General features: G+C 36.3%; 1 protein-coding gene across 2 annotated transcripts in view; it reads right to left on the bottom strand.

Moving 5' to 3' along the window:
* USF3 (upstream transcription factor family member 3) overlaps positions 1-18794 on the bottom strand; it is a 49386-nt gene that overhangs the window by 9518 nt on the left and 21074 nt on the right. The window contains exons 2-6 of one of the 2 annotated variants that reach the window (XM_045540256.1): positions 11908-12023; positions 10407-10471; positions 9216-9244; positions 6955-7037; positions 1577-1673 (exon numbers count right to left, since the gene is read on the bottom strand). In XM_045540256.1, the coding sequence (XP_045396212.1) occupies positions 1577-1673; positions 6955-7037; positions 9216-9244; positions 10407-10453 (256 nt within the window). In that variant the 5' untranslated portion in view covers positions 10454-10471; positions 11908-12023. The remainder of the gene's footprint in view (positions 1-1576; positions 1674-6954; positions 7038-9215; positions 9245-10406; positions 10472-11907; positions 12024-18794) is intronic. The other variant, XM_045540255.1, reaches the window with a different exon arrangement.

The following is an 18794-nucleotide window of genomic DNA, read 5'->3' as shown; positions in this document are numbered from 1 at the left end:
GAAAAAATTAGCCAGGCATGGTGGTGTGCACTTGTAGTCCGAGCTACTCAGGAGACTGAGGGAGGAGCATCACTTGAGCCCAGGAGTTTGAAGTTGCTGTGAGTTAGGCTGATGCCACAGCACTCTAGCCTGGGCAATGGAGTGAGAAGAAAAGAAAAGGAAAGAAAGGAAAGGGAAAGGAAAGGGAAGGATAAGATTGGGAAACTGAGACTTGAAGAGGTTAAGTAACTGGCCAAAGAGTACTGAGTGAGTAAAGGAAGCTGAGACTCAAGCCCAGGTGGACCTGACGCCAGGGCCATTGCTTTGAACACTGTGCATGTGGACAATGAGCATGTGAAGAAAGCTGCTGGGAGGAAAAAAGAAGATAGAGCAGATAGTGCAGATGCACAGAAGAAGAACCACAGAAATGATGATCACGGCTAAGATGATAAATAGCCAGATTTAACCTGCCTCATGTTCTACCCCCAACTCCTGACCTGGCTGGTCAGTTTTTTATGAGCCCCATGCAACATGTATTTTTTCAATTGTTTCCCCTTTCTCAAAGGTAACTTGATTGCCTCAGCCTCTGTGCTTTGAAATCAAAGGAGCCTTCTTTAGAAAAATCTACTCTTATTGGCCTTACCATCCATCCCTTTTGCAGAGTGCCGCAAAATGGTTACCAAACTTGTATTACGTATGTAACCATCTGACAGCATTGCAAAAAAGGACCTGGACCATAAAAGACAGCTGACCTAGGTGAGGGGCTATTTAACTAAAAGTAAACAGGAGAATTCTGAATCCTGGCCTCCTGGATATGTTTCCCGGCATCTTTCTCATCCATCACAATAAACACAGCCCAGCACTCTCCCTACCTTAGCAAATTCTGCCTTTTTTCCCCTCCTTTTAAAGTGGCCTACTGAGTTGTCACAGGAAATTCTCTCTCTGCTCTTGTCAGAGCCATAAATAAAAGACAATTCAAACTGGCCTACTACCCTGAGCTTTACACTTGCCTGGGATGTTTTTCTTTTCGGCTGCTATAAGGAAATCTTCTCTCCAAAACTGGTGGAAAAACAGAACTCACTGGACAGCATAAAAAAAGTCACCTCTATCTAAAAGTCAAATATCATTAAATGATCAGGCAGTTTGATGCACACATCACACGCAATATAAACAATTGTGAACTGAATGTTTTGGCCTTTTTAGTTAATGCATAGCTAAATCTTGGCACAGGCATATCCTAATCTTGTTTTTAATTATACTGAACAGAACTCCCCCTAGCTGCAGGATAAAACTGAAATATAGAAGATTTAGTATTATTATTAATAGTATCATGAGTTAGGCAAATATGAATTCCCCAGAAGAGTACAAAATCAAAATTATGGATGCCTACAAGATTAGAGTTGCTCACAGAGGAAGGAAAAGAGTTAAACTAAAATGAATGTATTTGCAACACTATTCTTCCGGACCATTTAAATGCAGGGTCTTAATAATGTTTTGGGGTAAAAAAGCCTTCTATATCTTAATATAAGTTTCACTGTGACTCAAAGTCCTAAACATTTAAAAAAACAACAAAAAGTGAGAATCTTCAAATCTTTACCTTGTTCATTGTTTCCTCCATTAAGCAGGAGTTCATCATTTTGCCTTTTCAATTCTGTTATATATTTAAAGGCTTGGTCCAGGATCATATTCTTGCTCTGCCAAAAAAAATTAACCATTTAAAAGTTTCACAGAAGGGTAAGAACTTGCCAGAAGAAACTTAAATGTCTGTCTGTATCATATATATGTTATATATCTTTTCAAAATTTAAAACAAACACCATATTCAAAAGCTTCTACTGTTCATTTTTCATTTGTTAAATATTTATTGGGCATTTACTATGTTTCAGGCTCTGTTCTAGACACTGGGGATACATATAATAGTAAAACAGACAAAGTCTTTGCACTTGAGGAATACACACACACACACACACACACACACACACACATAAAATAATTAGGTGGTGGTAAGATTACACACACACACACATGAATGAAGAAAAATAAAGCAGGGTAAGGAGGAGGCTAGAGTGATGGTGAAGGTTACTCTGTACAGTGGACTGAATGTTTGTGTCCCTCTAAAATTCATAAGTTGAAACCTTTACCCCCAATGTGATAGCATTTGGAGGTAGGTCCTTTAGGAGGTAATTAGGTCATGACGGTGGAGCACTCATGATTGGATTCACGCCCTTATAAGAAGAGACAGAGAGGGATGATCTCTCTCTCCGACATGTGAGGAGATAACCAGGAAGCAGGCCCTCACTAGGATTTGAGGGCCGGTGCCTTGATCTTAGACTTCCAAGCCTCCAGAACTGTGAAAAGTAAATTTCTGTTGTTTAAGTCATCCAGTTTATGGTATTTCTATTATAGCAGCCTAAACTTAGACACTCTGCTACAATGTGTTTTTATATGGAAGGTGAAAAAGGCCCTTAAGCAAAAACTCAGAAACAAAAGGAAGCATGCCCTATGGATATCTGAAGAAAGAGGCTCCAGGTGGCAAGATGAGAAGAGCAAAGGCCCTCAGGCAGGGACTGACATGTTTGAGGAACAGAAAGGACGTGAGTGGGGCTAAATCAAAGTATATAGGCAAAGAATGGTAGAAGAAGCCAGAGAGGGCCTTTAAGACGATGTAAAGATTTTGGATTTTAATGTTATTCTTTACTCTGTTAACCACAACTACAAATTCTTCTAAATAATAAGTCAAGAAAGAAATGTTACTTGATTAAGTTTTGGTATCATGCTCCCAGTATATTCTATTCCTTAGCTTTTTCAAAAAGATTATATTTTATGATTGTACTAATCAGTAATTTTTAAAACTGAAAATAATATGCATATGGCAAAAAATGTAAATTATATGAAGGGATATATACCAAAAAGTACCATTCTTCTTGCTTTAGCTCTCCAGACTCTGTTCCAGAGGCAACTACCATAAAGTTACTTGTATATCCTTCCAGAAATGCCTTATGCTAATATATGCCTGTACATATATATATATATATATGTATATGTGTGTGTGTGTGTATATATATATATATATATACATATATATATATATATATATATATATACACCTTGTTAAAAAAATAGATAGGACATTATAAACAATATGTTGCATTTTTTAAATTTAAAAATATATCTTGGAAACACTTCCATACAGCATTTAGATATCTATTTTATTCTTTCTAATGACTGTATTTATTTTATTTACCAGTCTATTACTGATAAATATTGAAGCTATCTAATAGTCATTTCTGGTTTTTATTCTCCAGCTATTAAAAATATTGCAGTGACTATTTAATTTCTACTCATCTTTACTATTAAATATCTCCAGTACTTTACAGATAGCTCTTTTCATGTAGAACTCACTGTGATTTAGTTCCTTGTTTGGCAAGTTATAGTTCTGGGTTCCTTATACTGAGTCTCAACAAAGACCCAATACATAATCCCAGGAAACTCTTCACTTTTAAGAGAAAAAAATACTGTCCTTTACTAAAACAAGAATTTGAACAAAGGCAGAAGCTGATAATGCCCAGCCACCCGCCCCTCTACTGGAGATGGGGCAGAGCATGGACAAATAGGAAGAGAATCTTAGGCTGCTCTGCTTCTGGGAGCCAAATACTGACTTCCTTCGCACATTCTAGGACATCGAGGAAGTGAAATGGTTAGGGTTTTCTTTCTTCAGAGAAACTTGGAGGAACAAAAGCCAAGAGCAGGAAAATGAGATTTTACTGGGCAAACACCAGTATTTACTGAGCAGCTACCATAACACACTGAGATGTGGAAAAAAAAAAAATCAGAAGACATAGTGTGCTACTGTGTAAAGGAAACAGAAAGTACATTTTTAAAAGACTGAAAAACACATTTATGGAAGTCTGAGTCCACTCTGTAGGGAAGAGTGAAAAGAAATTGAAGTGTAAGTCCCTTCCAAGGGAGATAATGCCGAGAAGCAGGCTGAGGTGGCCCTTCCAAATCCTAGGCAGCTTCAACACTGAGAAGCACCAGCTACTACTGCAGGGGCGGTGAGGTAGGGTTACAATTGAGGGGACTGGTTGAAAGACTCTTAATGAAACAGTAATAAAGAAACACTCCCCAACACATACACACACCCTATGCAGCTGGATGACTGTCCTTTCCTGTCCCAACTGCAGGAGACACATTTATTTTCTGTGAAATTTGAACCAGAGACTTTCAACATCAGGGAGACTTGGCATAAAAGTGGACAAGATGAGGCTCCTAAGTGAAAACAGGGAGTCGAGTAAAACTCTGTCTACTAAAGCATGAGACTGTCTAGCCCCTATCCCCCACCCAGCCCCCAGAATAACGGCAACCAGGCTTATACTCCTCTTCCCACCATTCCCGCTCCCAGGTAGGAGACGGATGGACTCCTCTCTGGGGGAAAAAAAAAAAACTTTAATATTTGTCCAACAAAAGAAAGAAACTACAAATACTGATAATTTTTAGTTCCACAACAAAACTAGCACACCATCTAATCATGTAACACTTAGGGCCACCAAATGACAAGGCTATTCAATCAGCTTTTTAATGCCTCATTCTCAAGTATGAAAAAACAGCTACATATCACTAAACATTTAAGAAAAGTCTTCAAAAAGGAAGATAAGGGCCAGGCGCGGTGGCTCACGCCTGTAATCCCAGCACTATGGGAGGCTGAGGTGGGCGGATCGTTTGAGCTCAGGAGTTCGAGACCAGCCTAAGCAAGAGCGAGACCCCGTCTCTACTAAAAATAGAAAGAAATGATTTGGACAGCTAAAAATATGTATAGAAAAAATTAGCCGGGCATGGTGGCTCATGCCTGTAGTCCCAGCTACTCGGGAGGCTGAGGCAGGAGGATCGCTGGAGCCCAGGAGTTTGAGGTTGCTGTGAGCAAGGCTGATGCCACGGCACTCACTCTAGCCCGGGCAACAGAGTGAGATTCTGTCTCAAAAAAAAAAAAAAAAAAAAAAAGGAAGATAAAATATCAAAACAAAAGGTGAAAAAGGGAAATCAGGGGAAACAAAACCAGAAAATTAAAGAAAACTTCAGGAAAAAAATCCTAAGTAACATTCAGAGATGAGAAGATTGTTATCTACAAACATATGGTATAAAAAGTCACAAACAAGAGAATAAGAAAAAAGACTCTTGGAAACTAAAAATATGAGAGCTGAAATTAAAAACAGAAGAGTTGGAAGAGACCAACCGGTTGAGATTGAAAAGGAGGACAGAGGGTTTCAGAAGTAAAGTCTCAAAGGAAAAAAAGGGAAAATGGAAATTATGTGGTACATTTAACCACATAGAAAACTGTACTAAGAGAATGTTGAAAATGTGGGAAGAATTAAAGATAAGCATATGGAAAATTAAGCAAATGAAAAACTATGAGGCAATTATTTACCCTAAAAACCCAAAAGTTACAAATGAACAGTATTTACAAGGTCTTAATAACATAAAAACTGAATGCCAGTTTTAACCAAAAGTTGTGATAGAATTATATTGGGAGGATCAGAGAAGAGGAAGCCACGGGAAAAGCATACTAGGAAGTTGACAGATAATATCTAAAATGGTAAAATTGGCCAGGCGTGGTGGCTCACACCTGTAATCCCAGCACTTCGGGAGGCTGAGTCAGGAAAATCGCTTGAGGCCAGGAGTTTGAGACCAGCCTGAGCCACATGGCAAGACCCTGTCTTTACCAAAAATTTTTTTTAAATAATAAAAATTAGCCGGTTGTGATACTGCATGCCTATAGTCCTAGCTACTCAAGAGGCTGCAGTAGATCACTTGAGCCCAGGAGTTCAAGGTTACAGTGAGCTATGATCATGCCACTGTACTCCTCCAGCCTAGGTGACAGAGGGAGACCCCGCCTCTAAAAAAATAAATAAATATAAAATAAAATGGAAAAATTAAGATACAGCAACATAAGTATGTTATTTAGAAATGTAACAGTAAAAACTAGAAGAAACAGTTCAGAATAGTTGCCTCTGGGGAGCTGTGTTAGGGTTGGGAAGCAGGTAGGAAATTAACAATTGTTGTTAAGCTTTTTAGTGCTGTTTGCTATGTGTGGCATTAATTTTTGCATATATTAATTAAAAATTTATTTAAAAAGACTATTACAAATTATGATATCCCACTATACTTGAACATTATATAATAATTAAAATGAAAGGAGCTTATATGAGGACAGGAATCTACAACCAAATGTCCACTGTGTACCAGAGTGAAAGTGACAGCAAGTTATAAAACAGCACTGGATATATATACACAAAGATTCATAAAGCAATATCTGAAGAGATGTGTAACAACACTGTAATAGTGGTTGCAACTTGGGAATTATAAATAACTAAAAAATTTATTTTTTAAACTTTGTCATGCTTTCCACATTGTTTCAATTTTTTGTTTTGTTTTGTTTTCAGTGAGCATACTTTATCCTCATTATTGGGAAAAAATTTTTTTATTGGAAAAAATTAAAAGGTGTCTTCATTACAGAAAACTGTTACACCTGAAGATGAGATTTTAAGTGATAGTTGAGGTTCATAGGGCATGGAGAATAAAATAAAGAAGATATCCTTGGAAGATTCTAGTTAAGAATTTAAAGAGAGTAAAGGACATGCATTGGCAGAAAAACAAAAGAAATGCCTGGTAAATAGAGTGGCATGTATATAAACATAATCCTCAGATTAATTTAGTAATGGAAGAAAAAACTCAATTTAAGAGTCTAGAAATTATATGGTACATTTGACCATGTAGAAACTGTACTAGAGATTGTTGGAAATGTGGGAAGAATTAAAAACAGGTATATAGAAAATAAAGCAAATGAAAAATGAGGCAATTAATAACTTCAAAAAAACCATAAGTGGCAGGGAACAAAAAAAAAAAATCATTCTAAGCACCAAAACAACTTAGGAAGTGTTTGTTCACAAGTAATGAATGAAAATATGAATGGACTCCTTACCTGCTTCAGGGCAGGAGAACATGGGATCAGCTCTCCTATTCTGTTTATCCCAGCATTGATTTTCTTCTTTCTATGCCTCTCCACTAGATAGGGGGAAAAATCATTTATCAAAACTTATACTACTCTGCCAAAGTGCCCCATTCTCCCTGGGTAAAAAATTTTAGGTAAAGAAATCCCTAAAAAATGCTTATCAAACATTATCTACTAAAGACAAATAACTATAATAAGTAAATAAGATTTCTAAAAATGTCATATTTTAAGTCTAGTGTTATACAAATTGACATAAGCAATACATTTATTAGCATTTTAAACAATATCACTGATAAAAATTAAATTCAAATTATAAACAAACAGGAATTGCTAATATTCCATCACTATTAGACCATCATTCTATTACAGTTTAGTTTAAGTAATTACTAGAGATTTTAATAACCTTTTTTTTTTTTTTTTTTGAGACAGAATCTCACTCTGTTGCCAGCTAGAGTGCAGTGATGTGATCATAGCTCACTGCAACCTCAAACTCCTGGCCTCAAGTGATCCTCCTGCCTCAGCCTTCCAAGTAGCTGGGACTACAGGTGCACACCACCATGCCCAGCTAATTTTTTCTATTTTTAGAAGAGACCTCGGGGTCTTGCTCTTGCTCAGGCTGGTCTTGAACTCCTGAGCTCAAGCGATCCTCCTGCCTCGGCTTCCCAGAGTGCTAGGATTACAGGTGAGAGCCACTGTGCCTGGCCTGAGAACCAGATTTAAAGAACCTACTAACAAGCTATTAAAAAGCTGCCTCTTTATGGCAAATGTACAACTGAGACCTTCCTAGACAGGTTAAAGAAACTTAAAACAGTTTTAGGATGACCAGAGGGTCTTTTTGGAATAGAAACAGCTATTAGTTATGACTTAAAATATACAAGAAAGGCATTGGTTTGGTTTTCTCTATGGGATATCTCCACTTTGGTCCCACAGGATCTTTCCCATCTAAGAAACTGGAAAACCGACAACTTCTCAATCAACTGCAAAATGTTCCAGCTTTATGTGCCACAACTTTGAAAGGGGCAAAAGAATACAAGAGATTATATAAATAATTTCTGTAACACATTGTAAGTAGAAATGTTAGTCTTGTCTCCTTTCTGTTAGAAAGTTTTCTAAAACCTTCCTTTTTAACAAACAATTCCAGTGCTTCTAAAAAGATGATCTTTCAGATTAGAGCATGAGTAGAACTTGTTTTGCAAAATATATACTTCATGATCTAGCAGTAAGGGCAACCTTTTTAATGACATCTAACTACTCTCTCTTATTGAGTTATGGTAAGGATATATCTATGGCACCATGTGACAGGCGATTCTAATCAAAAAGATTTAGCTCATATGGCCAAAAAAGATTAGATTTAATTCATATAGCCAAAAAAAGCAAAGCAATAAACTTTGGCTTACCCTTCCTCTGAATTCTCTAACAACAGTATGTGTTATCTAAGAGTGGATTTTTTAATGTGTGGAGATTTAAAAAAAGCGTCAGCTCTTTACCCCTAGTAATAAATGGGGTTTCAAAGGCAATAAACTCCTCATTCTGGGAAACATCGATATCCCACCAGCATTCAACACATCTTTCCATAGATAAAATTTTCCCAAGTGCCCTTTCCTTAGGGAAAGGAAGATATCATTTATAGAGTAATAGAAATTAATGTCTAAAATAATTTTTTTTAGATCTGAATGTACTTCTTGATGGAAAATGAAGTGTTAAACAATGTGTCAAACTGCAAACATATGCAATATTATTTCTATATATGTTTATTTGGCTTTGGCTTATAATTTCAATATTGGAGATAAAATCAAGTATTTATTTCCTACATTTCTTCCTATAATCGAGAATTCCACAATTTAAGATCTACAGCCTGCTGTTCATCTCTTACCTACACCTCTATGCAGCCAGCCCCCTCTAGAATTTCTGCAAAGACATATACTCTTCATTCTATTTAGGATAAATATATCTGGATTTGATGGGTGAAATCACTTAAAACACTAGCTCCAGAAATATATAAATCTCTTAAATTATCTAAATAGGCTATAAATCAGAAGTTGAAAAGCAAGCAAGCCATCTTCAAGAGACTTCAGGGGATATTTTGTCAAAAACAATAAATGAACATTTTCCTAAAGCATAATGAATAATGATTCTATACTTATAACACAAAAACCTATAATCAGCTGCAGTATCATTTCATTTTGAATTTAAAAAATACTAACAAGTAAAATTTAAATGGTTGTTTCTACCTGCATTGTGTGTCTCCCGGTTTTTCTTTCTGAAACAAAAAGTATAGATAAAGGTGACATGGAAATAATGGGAAAGCATTCTCACCACTTTATATTTTTAGAATCATAAAAATAAATTTTACGAATTTGTATATGTTGCATCAATAAGCAATCATCTAAAGAAAAATTTTCTTAACACATATTATGGTATAAAAGCCTAAGAGCAGATACCACAATATAAATTTAGAAACCACAGTTTCTGAAAGTAACTACAACTCTCTATTCTTCCATACGCAGAAGTCATAGGTTAGGAAGTAAAGCAATCATGGAAAACTTTATTTGGAAATGTAATTTAGCTGCTAGTAAGTTCGCAAAGTGATGTGCCAAGTAGGTGACTTCTGATGTTTGTCCTGGCACCTGGGCAGGAGTGGGTGTGGGTATGTACAAGAGAAAAGCAACAGTAGAAAGTAGCTTTGTAATCCCTAAGGAGGAAAATGTGGCAGCCAACAGCACCCATGCACTGACAATTCACATTTGAGCTGTCTTTTACATTTGTGTACCTTAGATTGCATAAACTCTTAAATTTTCTTGAAAGCCAATATACTAAAAACATTGATTTTCCCTTTTATGCATAATTGCCCAATACATCAGCATTCTCTAATAGCTATTTGATAAGGAAAGAGGATAGTGATTTTCATATTAGTAAAAGCATTGACCACGCAATTCTAAGCAGAAACATTACCCAAAATGCTGGAAATTCAGGAGAGGTTATGTTATACAAAAAAACAGGAGTTAAAATTGTGCTGATATGCATATTGGTATTAATGGATTGTAATGTCATGAAATGTCTACTCAAACTGACTACAGCCTAAATGAACTTAGGATATCCAAAAACTAATACTGTATGCAAGTTAAAATGTCATTAGAAACTAAACATTTAGCATAGATTTGGTAATATACTATTTAAACTACTGATAGTCATTCTTTCTTGTCATACTGCTAATAGAATGAGGACGAGAGGTAAATTTTAGCCATATACCCCCTTCAGTAAATCTATTTATATTAGTATTTATCCACATGTATTTTTGAAAAGTAATAATTTTCTAGGCATCCACATAAAAGTTCCCAAAGGACTACCTACTTAGCAAAATAGGAACTAATTCTGCTTCTTATTTGCCCAAAGTATATTAATTTTGGACTATGGATACATACCTGTGCTGCTTTTTTGTAGGAGTCTCATTCTCTGTCATTTCTGGCATGGTTACAGTGATAGGAACCTATAAAAAGATGGAAAGACACACTAAAAAGTGTAGCTATTCTAGAATCTTGGAAAAGTTGATCAATAGCAATTTGATTTGAATACCAGAATGCAAAAAAATTGACATTGAAAAAGCACTGGATTAGGTGTTGGGGATAGAAAGAGAGGTGTAAGAAAACAGGACAAAAATATTATAACTAGCAAATGTAGAACATGGTGAATGTCAAATGTGAGCAGAAAGCCCTTGAGAAGATTGGAGTAGAGAAAGATCACTGCAGGCTTGGAAATCAAGAAAAGCTTAAAGAGGATATAAATTTGAACAAGACCTGGAAAGACAGGTAGAACATACTTGAGTTGGGAAAGTATGTTCTTTGCCCATGATACTGTAGTGTTATACAAAAGTTCAATTAGAACAACAGTCACCACTCTCTGAACACAGAGGAAAAAAGTGACAAGTGCAAAACATGTAATATTCCATACATGGAAAAGAGCATTCATTTATTGGGCTTTCATTAACTTCAAACTGCTAGAAAACTCACGTTATCATTTGAGAATCATTAAAATCTGGGCACTAAAATCCTATTTATATTTAAAAGATCAGGATATGAAAGAATATATGTACTTTTGGGAAATATACACATTATATGGAAGAAGCCTGAAAACAAATACATTAATATATTAATCATGGTTATGTAAGGTCAGCAATATTATAGGTGATTTCTTTCTTGTCTCTGATATTCAAAAATTTCATAATGAAAACTTTAATGCTTTTAAATCCCATGGATTCACAACCTTTCAAAAAGAGGTCTACCAAGTTGGAATACCTGTTGTGGTATAGAGGAGGAAGCATAAGAGTAGTTTTCCATTTTTTTCTCTGAGAGAGAAAGAAGGCACGTATGGAATCTGAAGTCAGAAAGCATTAAAGTCTGGTTCTGCCATTTCCTAGCTGTCAGGCCTCAGGAAAGATACATAACCTCTCAGAACCTCAGATGGCTCACTACAACATGGATCATATTAACAATACAGATTGGGTTATTTTGAGAAGGGAATGAAATTATGCAGGGACAGCACAACACCATGGTGCCTAGCAGTAACAGGGACTCAATAAATGTTAGCTGTGGATATTATGAGGTATTTCAAGTTACCTTCAGTCCCAGGAAGGAGAGGGAAGTGTCCTAGGAAATAAGCGGAAGTGAATGCAGGCAGAGGTATGACAGAAAGTACTGACTGAAGCAGCCTGTGGAGAAATGTGTGATCGGGACCCATTTCCAGCAGCTTATTCCTATTCCATTTTCTCACTACCATTTGTGAAGGAACCTATTGGCTACAAGCAATGCACTCACGTTAGATGTTCATATAATGATGATGTGGGACATGTCATTAAATAAATACATAAACACATACATAAATACATAATTAATTAATTAATTAATTAATCCCTGTCACCTTTCTCACCCAAGGGCTTACAGAGTTTCTTCACTTTTGATTCCTGGCTTCCAACACCTCCCGTTTCTGATCCAAATCTATCATCTTCTGCCAGAAGATGGTCTATAGGTTATGTTTTCTTCTTACTACACAAAAGAAAAAGCAATGAATGTTTATAGTCGCTCAATGTCCACTTGTAGCACATAGGATGAGGGCTGGCAACCTACGGCATATAGGCAGATTTTCAGTGGCATCTAAGATGATCCTGAATTCTCCCCACCTCTTGAAAACAAACAAATGCAGCTGCTCTCAAAAGTCACTTTCCAGTTGGTTACCCATGCTCCTGCCCCCTTTCTCTTTTGCATGCTCACCATTCCTTAGGTCCTCATTGCCTATTGGTTACTCTAAGTCGTCCACCTACATCTGTCCTCAACTCTAAAATTATTTTTCCTTCAATTTTGGTCATGCCTGGTCTAAAAGACTTTGGAGACTTAGGAGGGAGAACGATGGGAGGGAAGTGAGGGATCAAAAATTACTTATCGGGAAGAATGTACACTGTTTGTGTGACAAGTATACTAAAAGCCCCAACTTCACCACTATACAATTCATCCATATATCAAAAAACAACTTGTACCCCCTAAATCTACTGAAATTTAAAAAAATAAAAAAATAAGTAAATAAAATAAAATTATCTTTCCTTCAATTTCCTACCTCCCATTTCTCTCTTGTAAGAATGAGTAAAACTTACTCAGGAACTTTCCACTAAGGCAGTGACAGTAAGACCTGTGCATTGTATTTGCTCTTAAAAAAATGAAGATTTGAGGGCTTCATCCCAGATTTAACCAAAAGGATGCAGTTCCAGCTACTTGGGAGGCTGAGGCAGAAGGATTGCTTGAACCCAGGAGTTTGAGGTTCCATGGAGCTATGATGACACCACTGCACTCTAGCCGGGGCGACAGAGTAAGACTCTGTCTCCAAAAAAAAATGTATTGGAATAAGGAACTATACTATATTTTCATAAATCCTTGTCCACTTATTAATTAACCAACTAATAAAGAAATGACATTTTAATGTAATATTTACATAATTAAATACAAATATACCCTTTAAAATATTTAAAGTGCCATGAGTTTTAAAAAACACCAAAATATTACATTAGTAATCTATGAATTATGTTTTTATGGTAAGAAAGAATTATTTCTAAAACTAGTCAAACTCAATGGTTTTCAAAATGTGGTCCTCAGATCATCTGCATCAAAATCACATCTTTTCAAACTTTTTTCTCCTTGAGGTAAAATTTACAAATAATAAATTGTACATATCTTAAGTATAACATTCAGTGAGTTTGATAAATGCACACACTTGTGTGACCCGACCCCCACCAAGGAACAGAACATCATCAAAAGCTCTTTCATGACTCTTCCTAGTCAGTCCCTTCCCCTACTGCAGAGGCAACCAGTACCCTAATTTTTTTCACCATAAAACTTTATATAAATGTATTAATTGTATTGATTGAAAATCATTTTGTGTCAAGCTTTCGCAAGCATAATGTTTTGAAATTCATGTGGTAGTTTGTTCCTTTTTATTGCTGCGTATAAATATGTAACTGCATATGAATTTATAACAGAGTTTGTTTATCCATTTTTCTGTTGATGGACACCTGGACTGTTTCCATGTTTTGGCTATTACAAATAAAGCTGCTATAAACATTCTTGCAGAAGTCCCTTTATGGATATCATCCTTCATTTCTCTTGGGTAAATATCTAGGAGTGGAATTGCTAATTATATTATATACCCCGATATTCTACACCTTGGTCTTCACCAAAAAGAAATGAAAGATAATATCCACAAAAATGTCTCTATGTTAATCCTGGCTGACTCCAGCGGCTCACACCTGTAATCCTAGCACTTTGGGAGGCTGAGGCAGGAGGATCCCATGAAGCTAGGAGTTCCAGACCAGCCTGAGCAATAGTGAGACCCCTATCTCTACAAAAAGTAAAAAATTAGCTGGGCATGGTGGCATGTGCCTATGGTCCCAGCTACTCGGGAGGCTGAAGCAGGAGGATCACTTAAGCCCAGAAGTTGGAGGTTGCAGTGAGTTATGGTGACACCACTGCACTCTAGCCCCAGCAACAAAATGAGATCCTGTCTCGGGAAACAAAAAAAAAGCTAATCTCAATTTTTCCAGAGTGGTAGTACCATTTGGCACTCTGACCCACAATGTAGGAGAATTCTGATTGCTCCACATCCTCACTGACATGTGGTATTGTCAGCCTATTAATTTTAGCCATTCTGGTAGGTATATAGTTGCATCTCATAGTTTAATTTACATTTCCTGGATAACTAATGATATTGGATACTTTTTTATGTGCATATTAAGGCCACATTTGTAGATCTTCTTTTGTCTGTTCATATCTTTTGCTAATTTTTAATTGGGCTGTTTATCTTTTTATTATTGATTTATAGAAAGTCTTTATGTATTTTGAGTTATTTGTATTTTCTGGATACCTGTCCTTTACCTGTAATCTGAAATATATTTTGTAAATGTTTTCAAAACATTGTGAAAACCTGCCTATTCATTATGTGGCCTGCCTATTCATTTTCTTTCTTTCTTTTTTTTTTTTTTTAAGACAGAGTCCCGCTTTGTTGCCAGGGCTAGAGTGAGTGCCGTGGCATCAGCCTAGCTCACAGCAACCTCAAACTCCTGGGCTCAAGCGATCCTACTGCCTCAGCCTCCCAAGTAGCTGGGACTACAGACATGCGCCACCATGCCTGGCTAATTTTTTTCTCTATATATTTTAGTTGTCCAGATAATTTCTTTCTATTTTTAGTAGAGACAGGGTCTCGCTCTTGCTGGTCTCGAACTCCTGACCTCAAGCGATCCACCCGCCTCGGCCTCCCAGAGTGCTAGGATTACAGGTGTGAGCCACCGCGCCCGGCCCTATTCATTTTCTTAGTAGTGTCTGTTGGTGGGCAAAAGTTCTTGATGAAGCATAAATTATCAAATTTTTCTTTTATAATTATTCTTTTGTGTGTCCTATCCAAAAAACCTTTACCTATCTCCAAGACATTGTTTTATGATTACCTCTAGAAGGTTTACAGTTTTAACTATTACATTTAGGTCAATGATCCATATTACATAAGGCAAGAGGTAGGGGTCAAAATTCATTTTTTTCCAATATGTATATTTAGTTATTCCAATATCATTAGTTAAAAAGATTTCCTCAATGGATTGTTCTGGCACCTTTGTTGAAAATCAAGTGTGATATAAATGTGGTTCCATTTCTAGACTGTCTATTCCATTGCTCTCTACTCTGATCTATCCTTATGCCACTACCACACAGTTTTAAGCACATGTTTAAAATATAGATTCCTATGCCTCACCCAGACCTAATGAATCAGAATCTTGGGAAGGAGAGTCCAGAAATATGCACTTCTAACAAGCTTCTCAGTTGATTCTAATGCACTCTAGAGTTTGAGAAGTATTAAATTATTTTAATACTTCTTACTCTGAAACTTACACAAGCTGAGGAGTTCACAAATTAAGGCCCATATGGAAAGATCACTGACCTTGGAATTAGGAAACCTGAGTTCCAGTTCTAGATTTGCTACTCAATATCTAGATATCATTTTATGTATGTATGTATGTATTTATCTGTTTATTTAGAAACAAAGATCTCACTACGTTGCCCAGGCTGGTCTTGAACTCCTGGCTCAAGCGATCCTCCCGCCTCACCTCCCTGAATAGCTGGGACTATAGTGACATGCCACCACACCTAGTGGTATCATTTTATTTATCAGGGCCTATGTTTCTTCATGTGTAAAACAAGAAGAGAGCACTAGACTCAGTCATTCAGCACTTAATCCATAGGAATTATAGATATAAAGATGAATAAGGCATGTCTGCCCTCAACAACAGCACAGGCTAGATCAGAACTATCCAAAATAACTTTGTATGCAATAATGGAAATATTCTATATCCGCACCGTTCAATATAGTCACCACTAGTGAAATGTGGCTTGAAAAGTGGTTAGTGAAACCATGGAACTAAATTTTTAATTGTATATAATTTTAAGTAATTTATGTTTAAATTTAAATAGCTACACATGGCCAGTAGCTACCATATTGGACAGCATAGGAAAAGGAAAAGATAAGTAAAAAGATAAGTAACAGAAATTGATTAGTGAATGTCAACTTCCAGGTTTTCACATTGTCCTACAACTGTATATAAGGTAGCACCACTGGGGGAAGCTGGATGAAGAGTAAGCAGATTCGTGCTATTTTTGTAACTCCCTATGAGTCTATAATTATTTAAAATAAAAAGTTTTCAAACGTGAATTTAAAAATTGGTTAAGTGCTACCTCAAAGATTTATTAATAAAATGCTATGTGAGAACAGAGAATCAAGCATGTTTCCTGTGGGACTCAAAGAAAGCTAGGTCTTAGAAAATAGTAGGATTTTACCATGTAGAGATGGGAGGATATCAGGTAGAAGGAAGAGCAACTGCAAGAGCAATGAAATTCCAAGAAACTTGGTGAGTGTGAGGATTGCACTAGGACTGTATGAAATATAGGAGGGAGGGAGAAAGGCAAGAGGTGAGGGTAGAAAGAGAACTTGGACCAGACTAGGAAGGAATTTTCTATGCCTAAGGAATGTGTTCAGATTTTATCTTGAGATCAGTGGTTCCCAAATATCAATCCATAACATAACATTGGTCCAAAACAAAGTCTCCCTGGTCTATAGTAAAATGAAAAAGAGGACAATGAGGTAAGGATTTTTTTTAATTGATATACAACTTAGATACAATAAGTCACTAACTCAAGTACTGAGCTTGATGAATTTTATATATGAATACAACCCATGTAACTATCACTCAGATTAAGATATAGAACATGACTAGCATCTCAAAAGGCTTTCTCATGGTCCCTGCCACTTAATCCCTTGAAGTTTCTTTTAAAAATATATACTCAAAAATGAACTATTATCTCATACACTGCTTTTAGGAATGGAAAATGGAAAACAGTTTCACAGCTCCTCAAACAGTTATACACAGAGTTACTGTATGACCTAGCAATTCCACTACTAGGCACATACCCAAGAGAACTGAGAGTATGTTCACACAAAAACTTGTACACAAATGTTTGTAGTAGCAATATTCACAATAGCCAAAGAGTTAAAACAACCCAAATGTCCATGAAATGCTGAATGGAGAAATAAAACGTGGTATATTCATACAATGGAATATTATCCAGTAATAAAAAGACATGAAGTATTGATATATGTTACAGCACAGATGAACCTTGAAAACATTATGCTAAGTGAAAGAAGCCTGAAACTGAAGGTCACATATTATATTATTCCATTTGTATGAAATATCCAGAATAGGCAAATCTATACGGACAGGAGGTAGATTAGTGGTTACCAGGGGTGGGAGGAGGGAATGGAGAGTGACTGCTAATGGCTACGGGGTTTATTTTGGGGATGGTGCTCTTGAATTAGATGGTGGACATGGTTGCATAACTTTGTGAATATGCTAAAAAAACACTGAATTGTACACTTTAAAAGGGTTAGTACTGTGGCACATGAATTGTATTTTAATAAAAAATATATTAACATTAACAGATAATGAATGGAAAAAACAAAAAAGTATGCTATGAACACAAAATATTTGATATCTCCTGATTTAATCAACCCAATGATATATACTTTTTAAAACTCATTTTATTAATACAAAAAATTATATAACTACAAACATTATATAACTATTTATAGACATATACAATTGTTTCATTTAATATTCACTAACTTATAAAGTGGTATTAAAATAATTAAGTAATTTGTCCACAGTCACATAATTAATAATGGCAGAGACAGGATTCTAACTTAGTTTTATCAGACTCCAGAGCCAAGTCCTTAACTATGCTGTAGTGCTTTTCACAGTGCTTCTCCCAAGGGAACAAACATAGTATTGTACATTTTAGCAAGACTATTCCTCCAACTATCATATTCCCTCTTTCTCAATTTACATCTTATGGTCCTGGATATATATATATATATATATATATATATATATATAGTAATAGATGGTACAGGTTGAGTATCTCTAATCTGAAAATCCAAAATCGAAAACGCTCCAAAATCCAAGACTTTTTTAGCACCAATATGATGCCACAAATGGAAAATTCCATACCTGATCTCATGTGCCGGGCCACAGTCAAAACTTTGTTTCCTGCATAAAATTATTAAAAACATGGCTGGGTACCGTGGCTCACACCTGTAATCCTAACACTCTGGGAGGCCAAGGCAGGAGGATCACTTGAGCTCAGAAGTTTGAGACTAGCCTGAGCAAGAGCGAGACCCTGTCACCAAAAAGTAGAAAAATTAGCCAGGCATGGTGGCGTGTGCCTGTAGTCCCAGCTACTAGGGAGACTGAGGCAGGAGGATTGCTTGAGCCCAGGAGTTCAAGACTAGCCTGAGCAAGAGCAAGATTCTGTTGATAGAAAAGAAAAGAAAAGAAAAGAAAAGAAAAGAAAAGAAAAGAAAAGAAAAGAAAAGAAAAGAAAAGAAAAGAAAAGAAAAGAAAGGAAGAGAGGAAGGAAAGAAGGAAAGAAAGAAACGGAAGGCAGGAAGGAAAGAAAAAAAGAGAGAAAGAAAGAAAAAAAGAAAAGAGGAAGGAAGGGAGGGAGGGAGGGAGGGAGGAAGGAAGGAAGGAAAATAAAATAAAATAAATAAATTACCCAGGCATGGTGGCACATGTCTGTAGTCCCAGCTACTAGGGAGGGTGAGGCAGGAGGATTGCTTGAGCTTAAGAGTTTGAAGTTGCAGTAAGCTATCATGATGCCACGGCACTGTAGCCTGGGCAACAGAGGAAGACCCAGTCAAAGAAAGAGAAAGAAAAGAGGAAAGGCGGAAAGAAG

Source organism: Lemur catta, chromosome 1 (genome assembly GCF_020740605.2).
Source record: "Lemur catta isolate mLemCat1 chromosome 1, mLemCat1.pri, whole genome shotgun sequence".
Taxonomy (NCBI): Eukaryota; Metazoa; Chordata; class Mammalia; order Primates; family Lemuridae; genus Lemur; species Lemur catta.
This window is presented reverse-complemented; position numbering and strand designations above follow the sequence as displayed.